The 15,321-nt window shown below is 40.4% G+C and overlaps 1 protein-coding gene across 2 annotated transcripts in view; it reads left to right on the top strand.

Moving 5' to 3' along the window:
• Positions 1–8,236, top strand: part of BICD2 (BICD cargo adaptor 2) — a 126,290-nt gene extending 118,054 nt beyond the window's left edge. Inside the window, exons 7-8 of one of the 2 annotated variants that reach the window (XM_056524351.1) lie at positions 3,028–3,238; positions 6,098–8,236. In XM_056524351.1, coding sequence (XP_056380326.1) covers positions 3,028–3,238; positions 6,098–6,103 — 217 coding nt within the window. In that variant the 3' untranslated portion in view covers positions 6,104–8,236. Of the gene's footprint in view, positions 1–3,027 lie in introns of both variants that reach the window. The other variant, XM_056524350.1, reaches the window with a different exon arrangement.
• The last annotated feature ends 7,085 nt before the right edge of the window (positions 8,237–15,321 follow it).

The raw sequence follows: 15,321 nt of genomic DNA, 5'->3' as shown, positions 1-15,321 counted from the left end.
TCCTGATATAAACTGGGAGACTGAGACCTGTGAATCTCATAAAGGAAACAGGTTTCTGACTGTAGCTAAAGACAATTATCTGTCCCAAATGGTGCAGGGCCCGACCAGAGGGGGCGCCCTACTAGACTTAAAATTAACCAACAGACCTGACAGAGTAACTAATGTACAGGTAGAATTACACCTAGGAAATAATGATCATAATATAATACATCATAACTTGTTCTTCAATAAGGGAATCTCGCGAGGGGCCACAAAAACAATGAACTTTAGGAAGGCAAAGTTTGATCAACTCAGAGAAGCCCTTAACAATATAGAATGGGATAATGTCCTCAAAAACAAGAATTCTGACACTAAATGGGAGACTTTTAAAAATATCTTAAATTCTCACTGTAAGAGGTATATACTTTATGGGAATAAAAAGTTCAGAAATAAAAGAAAACCAATATGGATGAATAAAAGTGTTAAGGGGGCAATAAATGACAAAATTAAAGCATTTAAACTACTAAAACAGGACGGCAGTGAAGAAGCATTAAAAGGCTATAGAGAAAAATTTTAAATATGTAAAAAACAGATAAAAGCCGCAAAAATGGAGACAGAAAGACTCATTGCCAAAGAGAGTAAAACTAACCAAAAAACTTTTTTAACTATATAAATAGCAAAAAGGTTAAAAATGAAAGTGTAGGCCCTTTAAAAAATGATAAGGAAGACATTATAAAAGGGGATCAGGAAAAAGCAAAAATATTAAACAAATTCTTCTCCACTGTATTCACCGAGGAAAATGAAATGCCAGGTGAAATACAGTGTGATAAGGTAAACTCCCCAGTACAGGTCACCTGTCTAACCCAGGAAGAAGTACAGTGCCGCCTTCAAAAAATCTAAATGGACAAATCACTAGGTCCAGATGGCATTCACCCCCGTGTTCTAAAGGAATTAAGTAATGTAATAGGCAGACCCCTATTTTTAATATTCAGGGACTCTATTTTAACAGGGACTGTTCCCCAGGACTGGCGCATGGCTGGGAATCATAGGCCTGTTAGTTTAACCTCTGTTGTATGTAAATTGTTTGAGTGTTTTCTAAGAGATGCTATTTTGGAATATCTTGATAAAAATAAATGTATGACTCCATATCAGCATGGATTTATGAGGGATCGGTCCTGTCAAACTAACCTGATCAGTTTTTATGAGGAGGTGAGCTCCAGACTGGACCAGGGGGAATTGCTGGATGTCGTGTATCTGGATTTTTCCAAAGCTTTTGATACGGTGCCACATAAAAGATTGATGCATCAAATTAAAAAAATTGGGCTGGGGGAGAATGTGTGTAAGTGGGTAAGTAACTGGCTCAGTGATAGGAAACAGTGGTTGGTTATTAATGGTACTTATTCTGATTGGGTGACTGTTACTAGTGGGGTACCACAGGGGTCGGTCTTGGGTCCTATTCTATTTAATATATTTATTAATGACCTTGTAGAGGGGTTGAATAGTAAAGTGGCAATCTTTGCAGATGATACTAAACTCTGTAAAGCAGTAAACACAATAGAGGACAGTGCACTATTATAAATGGATCTGGATAGGTTGGAGGTTTGGGCTGGGAAGTGGCAGATGATGTTCAACACTGATAAATGTAAGGTAATGCACATGGGGAGTTACAAGAAAGCACCAGTGTACAAGAAAGATATAGTGGTGCTGGAGAGGGTTCAAAGACGGGCAACCAGAGTAATACGGGGAATAGGGGGACTACAGTACCCAGAAAGATTATCAGAATTAGGATTATTTAGTTTAGAAAAAAGAAGTTTTAGGGGCGACCTAATAACTATGCATAAATATATCAGGGGACCGTACAGTGATCTCTCCCATGATCTATTAATACCTAGGACTGTATGTGTAAATAGGGGGCATCCTCTACGGTTAGAGGAAAGAAGGTTTCTACACCAGCACAGACAGGGGTTCTTTACTGTAAGAGCAGTGAGACTGTAGAATTCTCTCCCAGAGGAGGTGGTCATGGTTAACTCAGTAAAAGAATTTAAAAGGGGTCTGGATGCATTTTTGGAGAATAATAACATTACAGGTTATATATACTAGATTTATAGGGACAGAACATTGATCCAAAGATTTATTCTGATGCCATATTTGGAGTCGGGAAGGAATTTTTACCTCTAGTATGAGTTTTTTTTGCCTTCCTCTGGAGCAACTCAGTAGGGACTCATTAGGGATATAGGTTGAACTTGATGGACTCTGACCTTTTTTCACCCTTATGAACTCTGTTACCCATAGCATATCCATGCTCTCCTTTTGTTAAGAAAAGGCCAGTAGCCTCTGGGCAAACCTGATACTATGTTATGGCCGGTGTAAAAGTGGTCATACACCTTAAGGTGGTCAAGCATATTACGGCTTGTTCACATTGCTGGCATGCTTCACTAAAGGGAGCACCCTCACTGAGTCTCCGCTCAACTCCTGTAAAATCCTGGACACCTGATGAACACCATTCAAGCTAGTTGAATCTATCAGGACCCGGTGGAGTCATTTGTGCTCTTCTCTGACCTGTTCAGGTTCCATTGAGTGTGCAAAAAAAAAGAAAAAAGAATGGGCCCTGAACAGGTTGGAGCATTGCTGGCAACTTTGACGGAAAGCTGTTCTTTCCTATCTCTCCATACACCTGCACATTTGGCACGGCGCAGGAGAAGGGAATAAGTTTTGGTGGTGGCTTTTCTCTTTAAAACAAAAGGATCAAACATGTTGAAATCCACTTGCCTGATCCCTTCTTACTTTTGCTGTCTGGTGAGAGTCAGGAGAATGTCCTACACTCAAGCTGAAAGTTGTAGTTTTGCAACAGCTGGATGCACACTGGTTGGGGAACACAGTCCTACGCATTCGATAGTTGTCTGGTCCTCCCAAAATGACCCCTGTGTCATACACCTTAGTCCCTGCTCTAGGCACCACACGCTTTATTAAAAAAAGATGTTAATGTACATGCATACACTGTTGTTAAAATATTAATGTCTAATCCCTTCCCCTCCCCTCTTCCACTAGATGCGATGAATATGTCACACAGCTCGATGAGATGCAGAGGCAGCTGGCGGCAGCAGAAGACGAGAAGAAGACATTGAACTCTCTGCTCCGTATGGCCATCCAGCAGAAGCTAGCACTGACTCAACGTCTGGAGCATCTGGAACTGGACAACGAGCAGGCCAGGCGCGCCCGCACCAAATCCACCTCCAAAATCAAAACTAGTAACCCCAGTGTAAGTCACGTTCGCTCTTGTGCGGACCGGTCCGAAGGGTCTGTCCTCAACAACCAGGTGTTTTGCAGTGAGAAATATAAGATCTGCTGTGACTAGAGAAGGCAGAGCTTTGTTTTTTTGCCCTGCTTGGCTAGTCCGCATGAAGCGCCAATTTGCTACAATACTGCAGCCATTTAACCCATGCTGGTCTTTTTGTAAACTGTGTATGCAAATGGTATTATTAAGCTGATCTTAATTCTAACTAACACTTGTATGGGGGGTGCTTGCAACAAGTTAATGCAGGAAGGAGACGGAGCAGCACTTCTGAAGTTAACCTGTCGGGCGTTTTTTTCATTTTTCTGGGGAAATAGATTCCTGTCTGAAGCCATAATCACTGTGTTGCATCGGTTTTGCATTATATTCGCAAGCCGGTCCTAGATGCAGAATCACTGGGCAGCTATTTTTCTTCTATTGCATGCTAAAAATGACCTTAAAATCATGTGTGGGTTACGCAGAACACATTGCGGTCCAAACCACCAAGCGGAGTCTGGAAGTAATTTTCTGCCGCTTTGTGGTTACAAACATATGGGCGCGTCCAAAATTATCATTGAAGATGAGAAACCAATTGGACAAGAAAGCAAAACATGGGAATTGAAGACGCTGAATTTGTGCCCATCTCATTGCAGTGATTTCAGGCTTCAGGAGTCGCTTGTCTGGTGTGACCGTAGCAGGTCCGTTGGATCGGTGGCCCGCTGTAATGCATGTGTTGATGATTGAATCACACACCGTGTTCCGTAGAAGAGTAGCAGTAACGTTAAAAGTTGTGTTAAGGAATAAGGGAAGTTTAGCATAGGTCCTACCATCTGCCACCCGATCTCAGATTACAGTATAACCATTGCATGCCTTGCTAACCTCATTGTAATCAATAGGAGCACAGATCGAGAGAAATGACCTATAGTCCTATGTGCCACATGTGGTTTGGGAAAATACGCTCAAGTATTAACAAGCTAACAGTATACAGAAATTAGTTTGGGCCTCATAATGCTTGATGCTAGGCCTCCTTGTGAGGAACAGACCAAAAATCTGTAAAAGGAGATGTCTCGCCTGTTTCACTTATATGAAAAGAACGGCGAGCGTCTTAATATTGACTCCAGAACTGGTGGTAGTTTTCTGTATTTTTTCTTTTCTTGTAAGTGATAGCATTAACACGTGTTATTCTATATTGTCATAGAATACTACTGGAATCGCTTTCAGAGGAAATCCGCATTATTTATGCAAGCACATCAGTGTAACAGGGCTCTACAATTAGAGAAATGCTGACCCCTAGGGGTCAATGCCTCATTGAGGAATGAGGGTATGCTTGAATTAGAGCGGGAAGTCCTACCTATCAAGTGTAATTCAAGCAAAAAAACAACAACAATATGATAAAATACCGTGGAAATTGTGCCGGAAAAAGTGGGGAAAAAATGAATTCTTAATTGATGGAAGGATTAAATACGGCACAATGGTTATATTTTGGAAAAATAAATTTAAAGTGCCTACTTTGTAATGCTGTACTATTGTAAAGCCCTGTTCATTCTGAAACTTTCTTAGCAGTTTTTTTACATATACCGTATATTGCTTCTTATGCCGATTCAGGTCAGAATGGATTGTGTCCTTATCCCTACATCTGCCCTGTCACTATCCCTAACCTGCCTGAACCCTTTCTCTGCCTGAACCTTTCTTCTCCTTGCCATGACCCTGGCACTGCTTCTTCACATCACTGCCATTCTTTATAGATTATCAGCACCCTGCTTCCTGTGTCCCGACACTCCGCCGCTAAGTAGCCTCAGGGTTACTGAAAGGTAATCGAGAGCTTGTGGCCTGGTTTTTCCGAGTGGTGGAGTGTAGTGGATAATCCTAAGAATCTGCATGCTAATGTGGTGTTTTTTTCTTTTCTTTTTTTGTTTTTGTTTGTTACAACATTTTTTTTTAGAAATGATATATTCTTAGTAACTGAGAATGTGAGCGAACATTTTTTTTTCCTGTTCTTGTCACGATATTATTGGTTCTATAAAAATTTTTGAATAGAAATGCACAAAAATTGGTGACCACTCGTTTCACTCGTTTTTGCTTCTCACTAATTATTTAAATTTGTGTGTTTTAATTAATTATGTATTTTCTTTTTTTTTTTGCTTTTTGGTTTTTATTTAGGGCTTAAAATATATTTAGCACAAGGGATGAGAGGGCCCAATTTTTTTCCCGGTCCCCCTTATACTCTACAGAGAAAATGGAAAATATGATAAATAACTTTTTCTTTTGTTTGTTTGTTTGTTTGGGTTAAGGTTTTTGTTTATTTGGATTATTATATTATTTTAGTTGCTTTCTTTTTAACCACTTATAACGTTGTGGGTTGTGTTTTTATTTTTTATTTTCAATATTGTAAAACGAATTAAGTTCTTAGGTTGGTATTATATAATTTCCATATAAAATCTAATTTTGTCACTGTAATAATAATGATCCTTTTCTCTGAATAACCACCAGTGCATCATTCACTTGAGGCTTGATTCTATCTCTCTGATCAGTGATCACATTGTGCTTTCACTGACTATCTTCTTGCATGTCCAGTGCATGGATGCAAAGAAACAAATGCTTCAATATTCTGACTCCAGAGCTTCAGCCGATATTGTTCAACACCTGTAAGAACTTTGCTACCTTGCACAAGTCGCTTTCCCAATCTGCTCCTTTAAAGCAGCGGCCAAGAGCTCAGCTTGGAAACTAATATCTGCCTGGCCTTGCTTAATATTTTTTCTTATCCGTCTAACATCTCTTACACATCTCCTATCAAGAATTCCCTATTTGTCATTGATCTCATTTTAATTCTATTTTCCGTTTTTTCAGTTGTAGAATAGTTCCTGAAGAAGATCCCAGTGCACTGAGATGCACGTAACTCCAGTCCAAGTAGCTCTTGACTATTAGTGGCAATGGCACAAAAAAAAAAATTATATATTTAAGACGGGAAACTACTGCACCCTCCTTTAATCTGATATCTTTTACAGTAAGCGTTCCTTCCCATTATTTTTAATGTTTTTTTTTTTTTATATCGAAATATATTCTCAGAATCAAAAAGCTTTACTATACTATGCTGCTGGGGAAGAAAACTTACAAGTGCTGAACAAAACGCTATGATTAACTATCCTATAAGCATCAGTAAAGATGGGTAAAGGGTTTTTCTTGGTTTTTTTTGTTTTTGTTTTCTATTATTTTACATCCGATTGTTAAACCTGTGCACTTTTGATATTTTAATATTTTTTTGTTTGTTTCAATATATTTTATGTAGAAATGTTGTAAACATGTAATGGCTGCATTACTAGCCTAAACATGGCGGTTTCCTGGGTAGTATTAACGCTTGTGCTTGTTGATAAATGACGTATCAGCATGTTGCAGGGAATATACCAATTTTTGTTTTATGGTTTAATACACCTGTCAATGTTAAATCCTATATCCTTTTCTGTGTTCTGTCTTACTATGGCTTTTATTTCACTACAATTTTTTTTGCGTGTTATAATTACTGGTTTTAACTGCCATGTTCATAAAAAAATCCAGGGTCTGAAAATTCTGGGGTTTTCATACTATATTATTATTCTTAGGAATAGCTTAATGTAACAAGGAAAAAACTTGACTTTCTTTGGTTAAAACAGTAATAGGCACTTGAAGAAAATGCATTTAATAAGTAGTATTACCTAAAAGGATCAGAATCTTCTGATTTTTAGGAAATAAAGAATTGCTGATGAACAGAATTTTATACAACTGTTACCAATTAAATTCCAAATTGGAATTGTTTCTTTTCTTTTGCTTTTTTTTTTTTGTTTCAGTTTCTTTTTTTTAGTTTTTTTCAATTATTGTGCCAAATTCTGGTGCATCTAGAAACTTCAAATCTAAACTTGTCAAATACCGAGTGTTTGTAAGCCTTTGTTATGGATACCAGTAGTGCCTTTATGAGAAATCTTAGATCAGCTTGGGTAGAAAAGAAAAGAAATTCCGTAAAAACAAGGACACCATGCGGAGCAATAAGTGCAAAGGACAAAACGAAAAAATCATCTTGCATATTTCTAACGGATAAAAGTCTATATTTACAGAAAACAAAAAAATTAATTGTAAAAAATTCCGTTGGTCAGTGATTCTTCTTCAGCGCAGATCCTTGCTAATTCAGGGATTGAGACAAATACTTAATGTCTGCAAACCAAAACTAATAGCTTTGGGGGAAAAAAAATGTTTTTTTTCCACTTTTAATATAGCAAGATGTATTACTGACACATTTGTGGTGGCGGTCCGCCAATCTCCGGGGGTCACAAGGACTTATCTGTTACCTGTGTATGGTGGTGGACATAGCCTTATCATTCTGTCGCTAGCAAATGTGGGAAAACAACACATTAATATCTGCTCTTGCATGTTGTATTTAACTGCTGTTGTTTTCAGGAAACAGAATCTGCACGCGCATCAACAAGCTCCGCCCCCGCGGATGTTCGTTGAGGCCTGGGAAATTGTAATTGGTACTCGCAAAAACCGACGTCATTTTTGCAAGATGACAAAAAATAAAAAAAGCTGTTTTAAATTTTTAATTACTTGTTATGAGGGGGAAAAGGTTTCTGTTTGCTGGAAAAACAGTCTGGATTCTAGATGTTGGGTTTTTATATGCTCATCTTTTACAGTATTGATCTTTAAAATATTGTTACTGCAAATTATTTCATCTGTTATGTGGGTATTTATTTGAAATTATTTCATAAAGTACTGTATTATGTTAATGTGCATTATTTTTAGTGGCAAAGTGTTCTTCAGTTACATGTCATATGCACGTACTCTTGCCAAGTAACCTTTACACAGATCGGAAGGTGAAAGCGGTCGCCGTCACATAGATTGGCGCTTCTTATAAAGGTCTGCCTAGGGAATGAAAAGTGTTATCGACATTAATACAAGGTTGTGTGTAGCAAGTTGCCTGTGTAAGGGTAGTCACATGTATCAATAAAGATGATAAAGGAACTTTGTGTCTACTTTGTTTTTATTTCTGGACTTAATGATCCAGGTTATTGTATCAGTAAATAATGGGGGTGTCTATATAGCCCTGTGTATATAAGTCTCACAGCTGACCATGTATATCAGAGCAAGAGCATGGCCATGAGGTAGAAATACCTGCCTGTAGAGCTCAGAGACAGGTTGTATGGAGGCAACGTTCTGGAGATGGGTACAAAGGATTCTCCTGCACTGAAAGTTTCATGTCTATGGGAGGAGGCGTGATGCCTATATATTAGTTGTCATTCTCCCTCCCATAGAAATGAATGGAAGGGGCGTGGTGTGACGTCATGAACACGGAAGCTGAAAGTTTCATGTCTATGGGAGGAGGCGTGACGCCTATATATTAGTTGTCATGCTCCCTCTCATAGAAATGAATGGAAGGGGCGTGGTGTGACGTCATGAACACGGAAGCTGCAAGTTTCCGTGTTCAGTACTCAGCGATGCTAGCCCGGAGATTCCAGGGGGTCCCAGCGGACTGACATTCCCCCCCAGATCAGACATCTTATAAGATTTTAAGGGGCGGAGTAAACCATTAACATAAGGTCAAAAAGTGAAGTCATAGATCAGTTCACCGCATCTTCATACTGCATCAGGCACAGTACATGTAGTCCGGAGGCCCGGATGCATGGAACCGCTGATCCCAGGTAGATGAAAACTTGTGAAAAACAATAATCCAGCTCCCAGAACAAAGGAAAAATTAACGATAAATTACGTTAGATTTGTGCACATTAAAAAGGGTTCTCCGTGAAAATGGAGAGTGACATGTCGCTCAGTAAAATGTGGGAGTGAAACACTAACTCGTTTCGAGCCTACGCTCTTAGTCATGGCAATGATGCCATCCACACGGGTGGGGGGGGGAGGGTTAAATAGACAACGCACATACCGTCAAACCCACAGTGGATCTGCCCACCTCAGAGAGTCAGAACTGACGTATCACCTTCAAGACGTCACGTGTGGTACTCAGCTGAAAATTCATCACAATGTAATTAGGCTAGATTCACCATTGTTTCTGCCGATGGCAATTATACATAAAACAGCGTGCCTGTTACATCGTATCCATTGACTGCCGTGAACAATCTCCTTTCATAATGCTACGTGCGCTATTCCTATGAAGCAGGCTTTGTGCACCGCTTATTCAAAAAACAATATGAAAGCAAATTCACATGGTATTGTATGAATGCACACGGTCATGTACCTATAACGTTCTATCTTCTGACTGCCGCACAGTATGAACATTGTCCTATCAAGATGTTCCGTGCGCTAATCACATGACACCCCATTCATGTACCAATCATGCAAAAAAATCAATGGCATCACGCTTATTCTAATGGCATTAAATGTTCAATTCCGCACAGTATGTTCTTAGTACAAAAAGAAAGGCAGTAGCATTAGATACTGACTATACATAGGAAAATCCATAGTTTCCTCCAGATACCGTATAATATGAATAAGGATGTGTATGTAATAGAGGATAAAATGTACAGACAGATTGGATACACTGGCCGGATTATGATTAGGGAGCAAGTGGTTACATAAATGAGATGCAAGTCTTGGTACATAAAATCCTTAATTTATATAGACCAGAATTCCATGAAAAACATATTATATATACATTGGGCAAGTCGAGTAGTATTTAGAAATGTAACAAATAAGCACCACATCTACAGGGTGGAACATTAATACGGTTACACCTTAATAAAATGGGAATGGTTGGTGATATTAACTTCCTGTTTGTGGCACATTAGTATATGTGAGGGGGGAAACTTTTCAAGATGGGTGGTGACCATGGCAGCCATTTTGAAGTCGGCCATTTTGAATCCAACTTTTGTTTTTTCAATAGGAAGAGGGTCATGTGACACATCAAACTTATTGGGAATTTCACAAGAAAAACAATGATGTGCTTGGTTTTAACGTAACTTTATTCTTTCATTAGTTATTTACAAGTTTCTGACCACTTATAAAATGTGTTCAATGTGCTGCCCATTGTGTTGGATTGTCAATGCAACCCTCTTCTCCCACTCTTCAAACACTGATAGCAACACCGCAGGAGAAATGCTAGCACAGGCTTCCAGTATCTGTATACACTGCTATATACTACTATATACACCGCAGGAGAAATGCTAGCACAGGCTTCCAGTATCCGTATACACTGCTATATACTACTATATACACCGCAGGAGAAATGCTAGCACAGGCTTCCAGTATCCGTAGTTTCAGGTGCTACACATCTCGTATCTTCACTGCGTAGACAATTGCCTTCAGATGACCCCAAAGATAAAAGTCTAAGGGGGTCAGATCGGGAGACCTTGGGGGCCATTCAACTGGCTCACGACAACCAATCCACTTTCCAGGAAACTATTCATCTAGGAATGATCGGACCTGACACCCATAATGTGGTGGTGCACCATCTTGCTGGAAAACCTCAGGGAACGTGCCAGCTTCAGTGCATAAAGAGGGAAACACATCATCATGTAGCAATTTCACATATCCAGTGGCCTTGAGGTTTCCATTGATGAAGAATGGCCCCACTATCTTTGTACCCCATATACCACACCATACCATCAATTTTTGTGTTCCAACAGTCTTTGAGGGATCTATCCAATGTGGGTTGGTGTCAGACCAATAGCGGTGGTTTTGTTTGTTATCTTCCCCATTCACATAAAAGTTTGCCTCATCACTGAACAAAATCTTCTGCGTAAACTGAGGGTCCTGTTCCAATTTTTGTTTTGCCCATTGTGCAACACCTGAAACTACGGATACTGGAAGCCTGTGCTAGCAATTCTCCTGCGGTGTATATAGTAGTATATAGCAGTGTATAAGGATACTGGAAGCCTGTGCTAGCATTTCTCCTGTGGTGTTGCTATCAGTGTGTGAAGAGTGGGAGAAGAGGGTTGCATTGACAATCCAACACAATGGGCAGCACATTGAACACATTTTATAAGTGGTCAGAAACTTGTAAATAACTCATGAAAGAATAAAGTTACGTTAAAACCAAGAACATCATTGTTTTTCTTGTGAAATCCCAATAAGGCTGGGTTCACATCACGTTTTTGCCATACTGTTTTCAATCTGTTTTTCTAAAGAAAACCGTATGGCAAAAAAACGGATGGAACAGTATGGAAAAAAGTAAACCGTATGCGTTTTTAAACAGTATGCTGTTTTTAAAAGTGCATACAGTTCCGTCAGTTTTTATAGAAAAAAAACCCATACGTTTTTGAAAATGTTGTCCATTTTTAATGGGAGGGGTCTTGGGGGTGGGGACTTTAGGATTCTAATGCGCATGTGCAAAGTAAAAACGTATACATTTTTCCCATATGGAATCGTATACATGTGCGTTTCCCATTGACGTCCATGTTAAAAAAAAAAAAATGTATGCGGTTGCAGTACGGTTTTTAAACCGGAGTCAAAACCGTGGTTGACCACGATTTTTGTCTCCGGTTTAAAAACCGTACTGCAACCGCATAGGTTTTTTTTTTAACATGAACGTCAATGGGAAAGCACATGTATACGGTTCCATACGGTAAAAACGTATACGTTTTTACTTTGCACATGCGCATTTGAATCCTAAAGTCCCCACCCGAGACCAAAAATGGACAAAATTTTCAAAAACGTATGGGTTTTTTTTCTATAAAAACTGACGGAACTTTATGCACTTTTAAAAACAGTATATTGTTTAAAAACGCATACGGTTTACTTTTTTCCATACTGTTCCATCCGTTTTTTTGCCATACGGTTTTCTTTATAAAGACGGATTGAAAACAGTATGGCAAAAACGTGATGTGAACCCAGCCTAAGTTTGATGTGTCACATGACCCTCTTCCTATTGAAAAAACAAAAGTTGGATTCAAAATGGCCGCCATGGTCACCACCCATCTTGAAAAGTTTCCCCCCTCACATATACTAATGTGCCACAAACAGGGAGTTAATATCACTAACCATTCCCATTTTATTAAAGGGGTACTCCACCCCTAGACATCTTATCCCCTCTCCAAAGGATAGGGGATAAGATGTCAGTTCGCTGCGGTGCCGCTGCTGGGGAGCCCCGGGATCCCCGCTGCGGCACTGCGATATCATTACAGCACAGAGCGAGTTCGCTCTGCACGTAATGACGCGCAATACAGGGGCCGTAGCATCAATACGTCACGGCTCCGCCCCTCGTGACGTCACGGCCCGCCCCTTTCAATACAAGTCTATGGGAGGGGGCGCGGTGGTCGTCACGCTCCCTGCCATAGACTTGCATTAAGGGGATGGGCCTTGATGTCAAGAGGGGCGGAGCCATGACGTCACGTGGCTCCGTCCCCAGTATCGCCCATAATTACGCACAGAGCGAACTCGCTCTGTGCTGTAATTATAGCGCAGTGCCGCTGCGGGGATCTCGGGGCTCCCCAGCAGCGGCACCGCGGCGATCTGACATCTTATCCCCTATCCTTTGGATAGGGGATAAGATGTCTAGGGGCGGAGTACCCCTTTAAGGTGTATCCATATAAATGGCCCACCCTGTTTATATATAAAACTCAATGTGTGTGTGTATGTATGTATGTGTGTATGTTCCAGCATCACGTCCAAATGGCTAAAGATATTAACATGAAACTTGGCACACATGTTACTTATATGTCAACAACAAAAATAGGATAGGTAATTTAACCCTTACTCCACAAGCTCCGCTCTGCATCTCCTGGTGAATGTGTCAGTCCGGCTTGCAAGCCACACCCCATCTCACAAAGACACGCCCACTGTTTAAGCCCCACTCCTTTTATTATCTACTCTTTTTGTGCATCGGTTTGGCTTGCAAATATGAGGATGGGATATGAGGTCGAGATAGGAGGATGGGATAGGAGGTCGAGAGATGGGGAAAGGATATGAGGTCAGGATATGAGGACGGGATAGGAGGTCGAGATAGGAGGACGGGATAGGAGGTCGGGATAGGAGGACGGGATAGGAGGTCTGGATATGAGGACGAGATAGGAGGTCGAGATATGAGGACGGGATAAGAGGTCTGGATATGAGGACGAGATAGGAGGTCGAGATAGAAGGCAGGATATGAGGTTGAGATATGAGGACAGGATATAGGGTTGGGATATGGCAACAATATATGAGGCCGGGATATGAAGTCAAAAGCTTCCTCCTTTGTTGATTTTCCTCCCCAACATGGATTAGGAAGGAAAAATCGGGCAACACCGGGTAATCAGCTAGTAACAAGATAAAATAAAGGGGGGGGGGGGGGGGTGATTATAGCCCCCTTTATTTTATTTTGTTATGTGGCGCTTATTTGTTGTGTTTCTAAACACTATTCCTTTTGCCCCATGTATATACAGTATAATATGTTTTTCATGGAATTCTGGTCTATATAAATTAAGGATTTTATGTACCAAGATTTACATCTCATTTATGTAACCGCTTGCTCCCTAATCACAATCCGGCCAGTGTATCCAATCTGTCTGTACATTTTATCCTCTATTACATACACATCCTTATTCATATTATACGGTATCTGGAGGAAACTATGGATTTTCCTATGTATAGTCAGTATCTAATGCTACTGCCTTTCTTTTTGTACTAAGAACATACTGTGCGGAATTGAACATCTAATGCCATTAGAATAAGCGTGATGCCATTGTTATTTTGCATTATTGGTACATGAATGGGGTGTCATGTGATTAGCACACGGAGCATCTTGATAGGACAATGTTCATACTGTGCGTCAGTCAGAAGATAGAACGTTATAGGTACATGTCTTTGTGCATGCATGCAATTTGTACTGTTTTTTTCTTTTGAATGATCGGTGCACGAAGTCTGCTTCATAGGAATAGCGCACGTAGCATTATGAAAGGACAGTGTTCATACTGTGCGGCAGTCAATGGATATGATGTAATAGTCATGCAGTTCTATGTATAATTGCCATCGGGAGAAACAATGGTGAATCTAGCCTAGTTACATTGCACATTGCACCGTAGTACCACACATGACGTCTTGAAGGTGATACGTCAGTTCCGGCTCTCCACGGTGGGGTTTGACGGTATGTGCGTTGTGTATTTAAACCCCCCGTGTGGATGGCATCATTGCCATGACTTAAAGCTTAGGCTCGAAACGCGTCAGAGTTTCACTCCCACGTTTTACTGAGTGACACGTCACTCTCCATTATCACAGAGAACCCTTTTTAATGTGCACGAATCAAACGTTAAGTTTTATCATCAATTTTTCCTTTGGATTATCGTTTTTCACAAGTTTTTACTTCATTCATTAATGTAATACATATTGTCAACATTTAAAGAAGACAATGGTGTACACTCTAAGAATGGAACCTGGTCCTTGACAATCCATAGACTTAACTGGATAGTCACCACTGCTCATTTCTCAACTAGGAGAGAGCTCCAGTTCATACCCGGCTGAGAGCTCTGCAGTGGTGAATGCCCCCAGCCTAGTATTCACACCCCATATTGAACTTTATGACCACCTGACTATTTAGGAAAAACTGCAGTTGGTCAGTCAAATAGTATCTTGGTAATGGAGTAGGAAATCAGCAACAAAACAATAAATGCGTTGGAAGGACCACCACAGGCTACAAAATGGTGTTGGAAAAAACCTTGACACAGGTAGTAATATATGCGTGCGTGCGTGTGTGTGTGCGTGCGTGTGTGTGTATATACACATGATGGGTGAATAAACCACAGCTTTTGAAGCTATTCTGGAGTGCCGCTTATTTCATTCGTATTTGATTACCAAGGGATATTGAGTCCTATCTCCAAGAGCAGAGCACCCACCAGGACCGGGAGTCCTATACACAGTGCCAGGCCTTCCTTTTGATTACTATATATATATATATATATATATATATACAGTGACCCCCCGACCTACGATGGCCCCAACACACGATAATTTCAACATGCGATGACCTCTCAGAGGCCATCGCATGTTGAAGGCAGCATCAACATACAATGCTTTTTTATGTCGGGGCCATCGCATAAACGGCTATCCGGCAGCGCTGACTGCTTCAGCTACCACCGGATAGCCGTTTACGGTGCCCCGTGAGCTCTGGTGATGTCTCTTACCTG

The sequence above is a fragment of the Hyla sarda genome, chromosome 6 (assembly GCF_029499605.1).
Source record: "Hyla sarda isolate aHylSar1 chromosome 6, aHylSar1.hap1, whole genome shotgun sequence".
In the NCBI taxonomy this organism is placed as follows: Eukaryota; Metazoa; Chordata; class Amphibia; order Anura; family Hylidae; genus Hyla; species Hyla sarda.
This window is presented reverse-complemented; position numbering and strand designations above follow the sequence as displayed.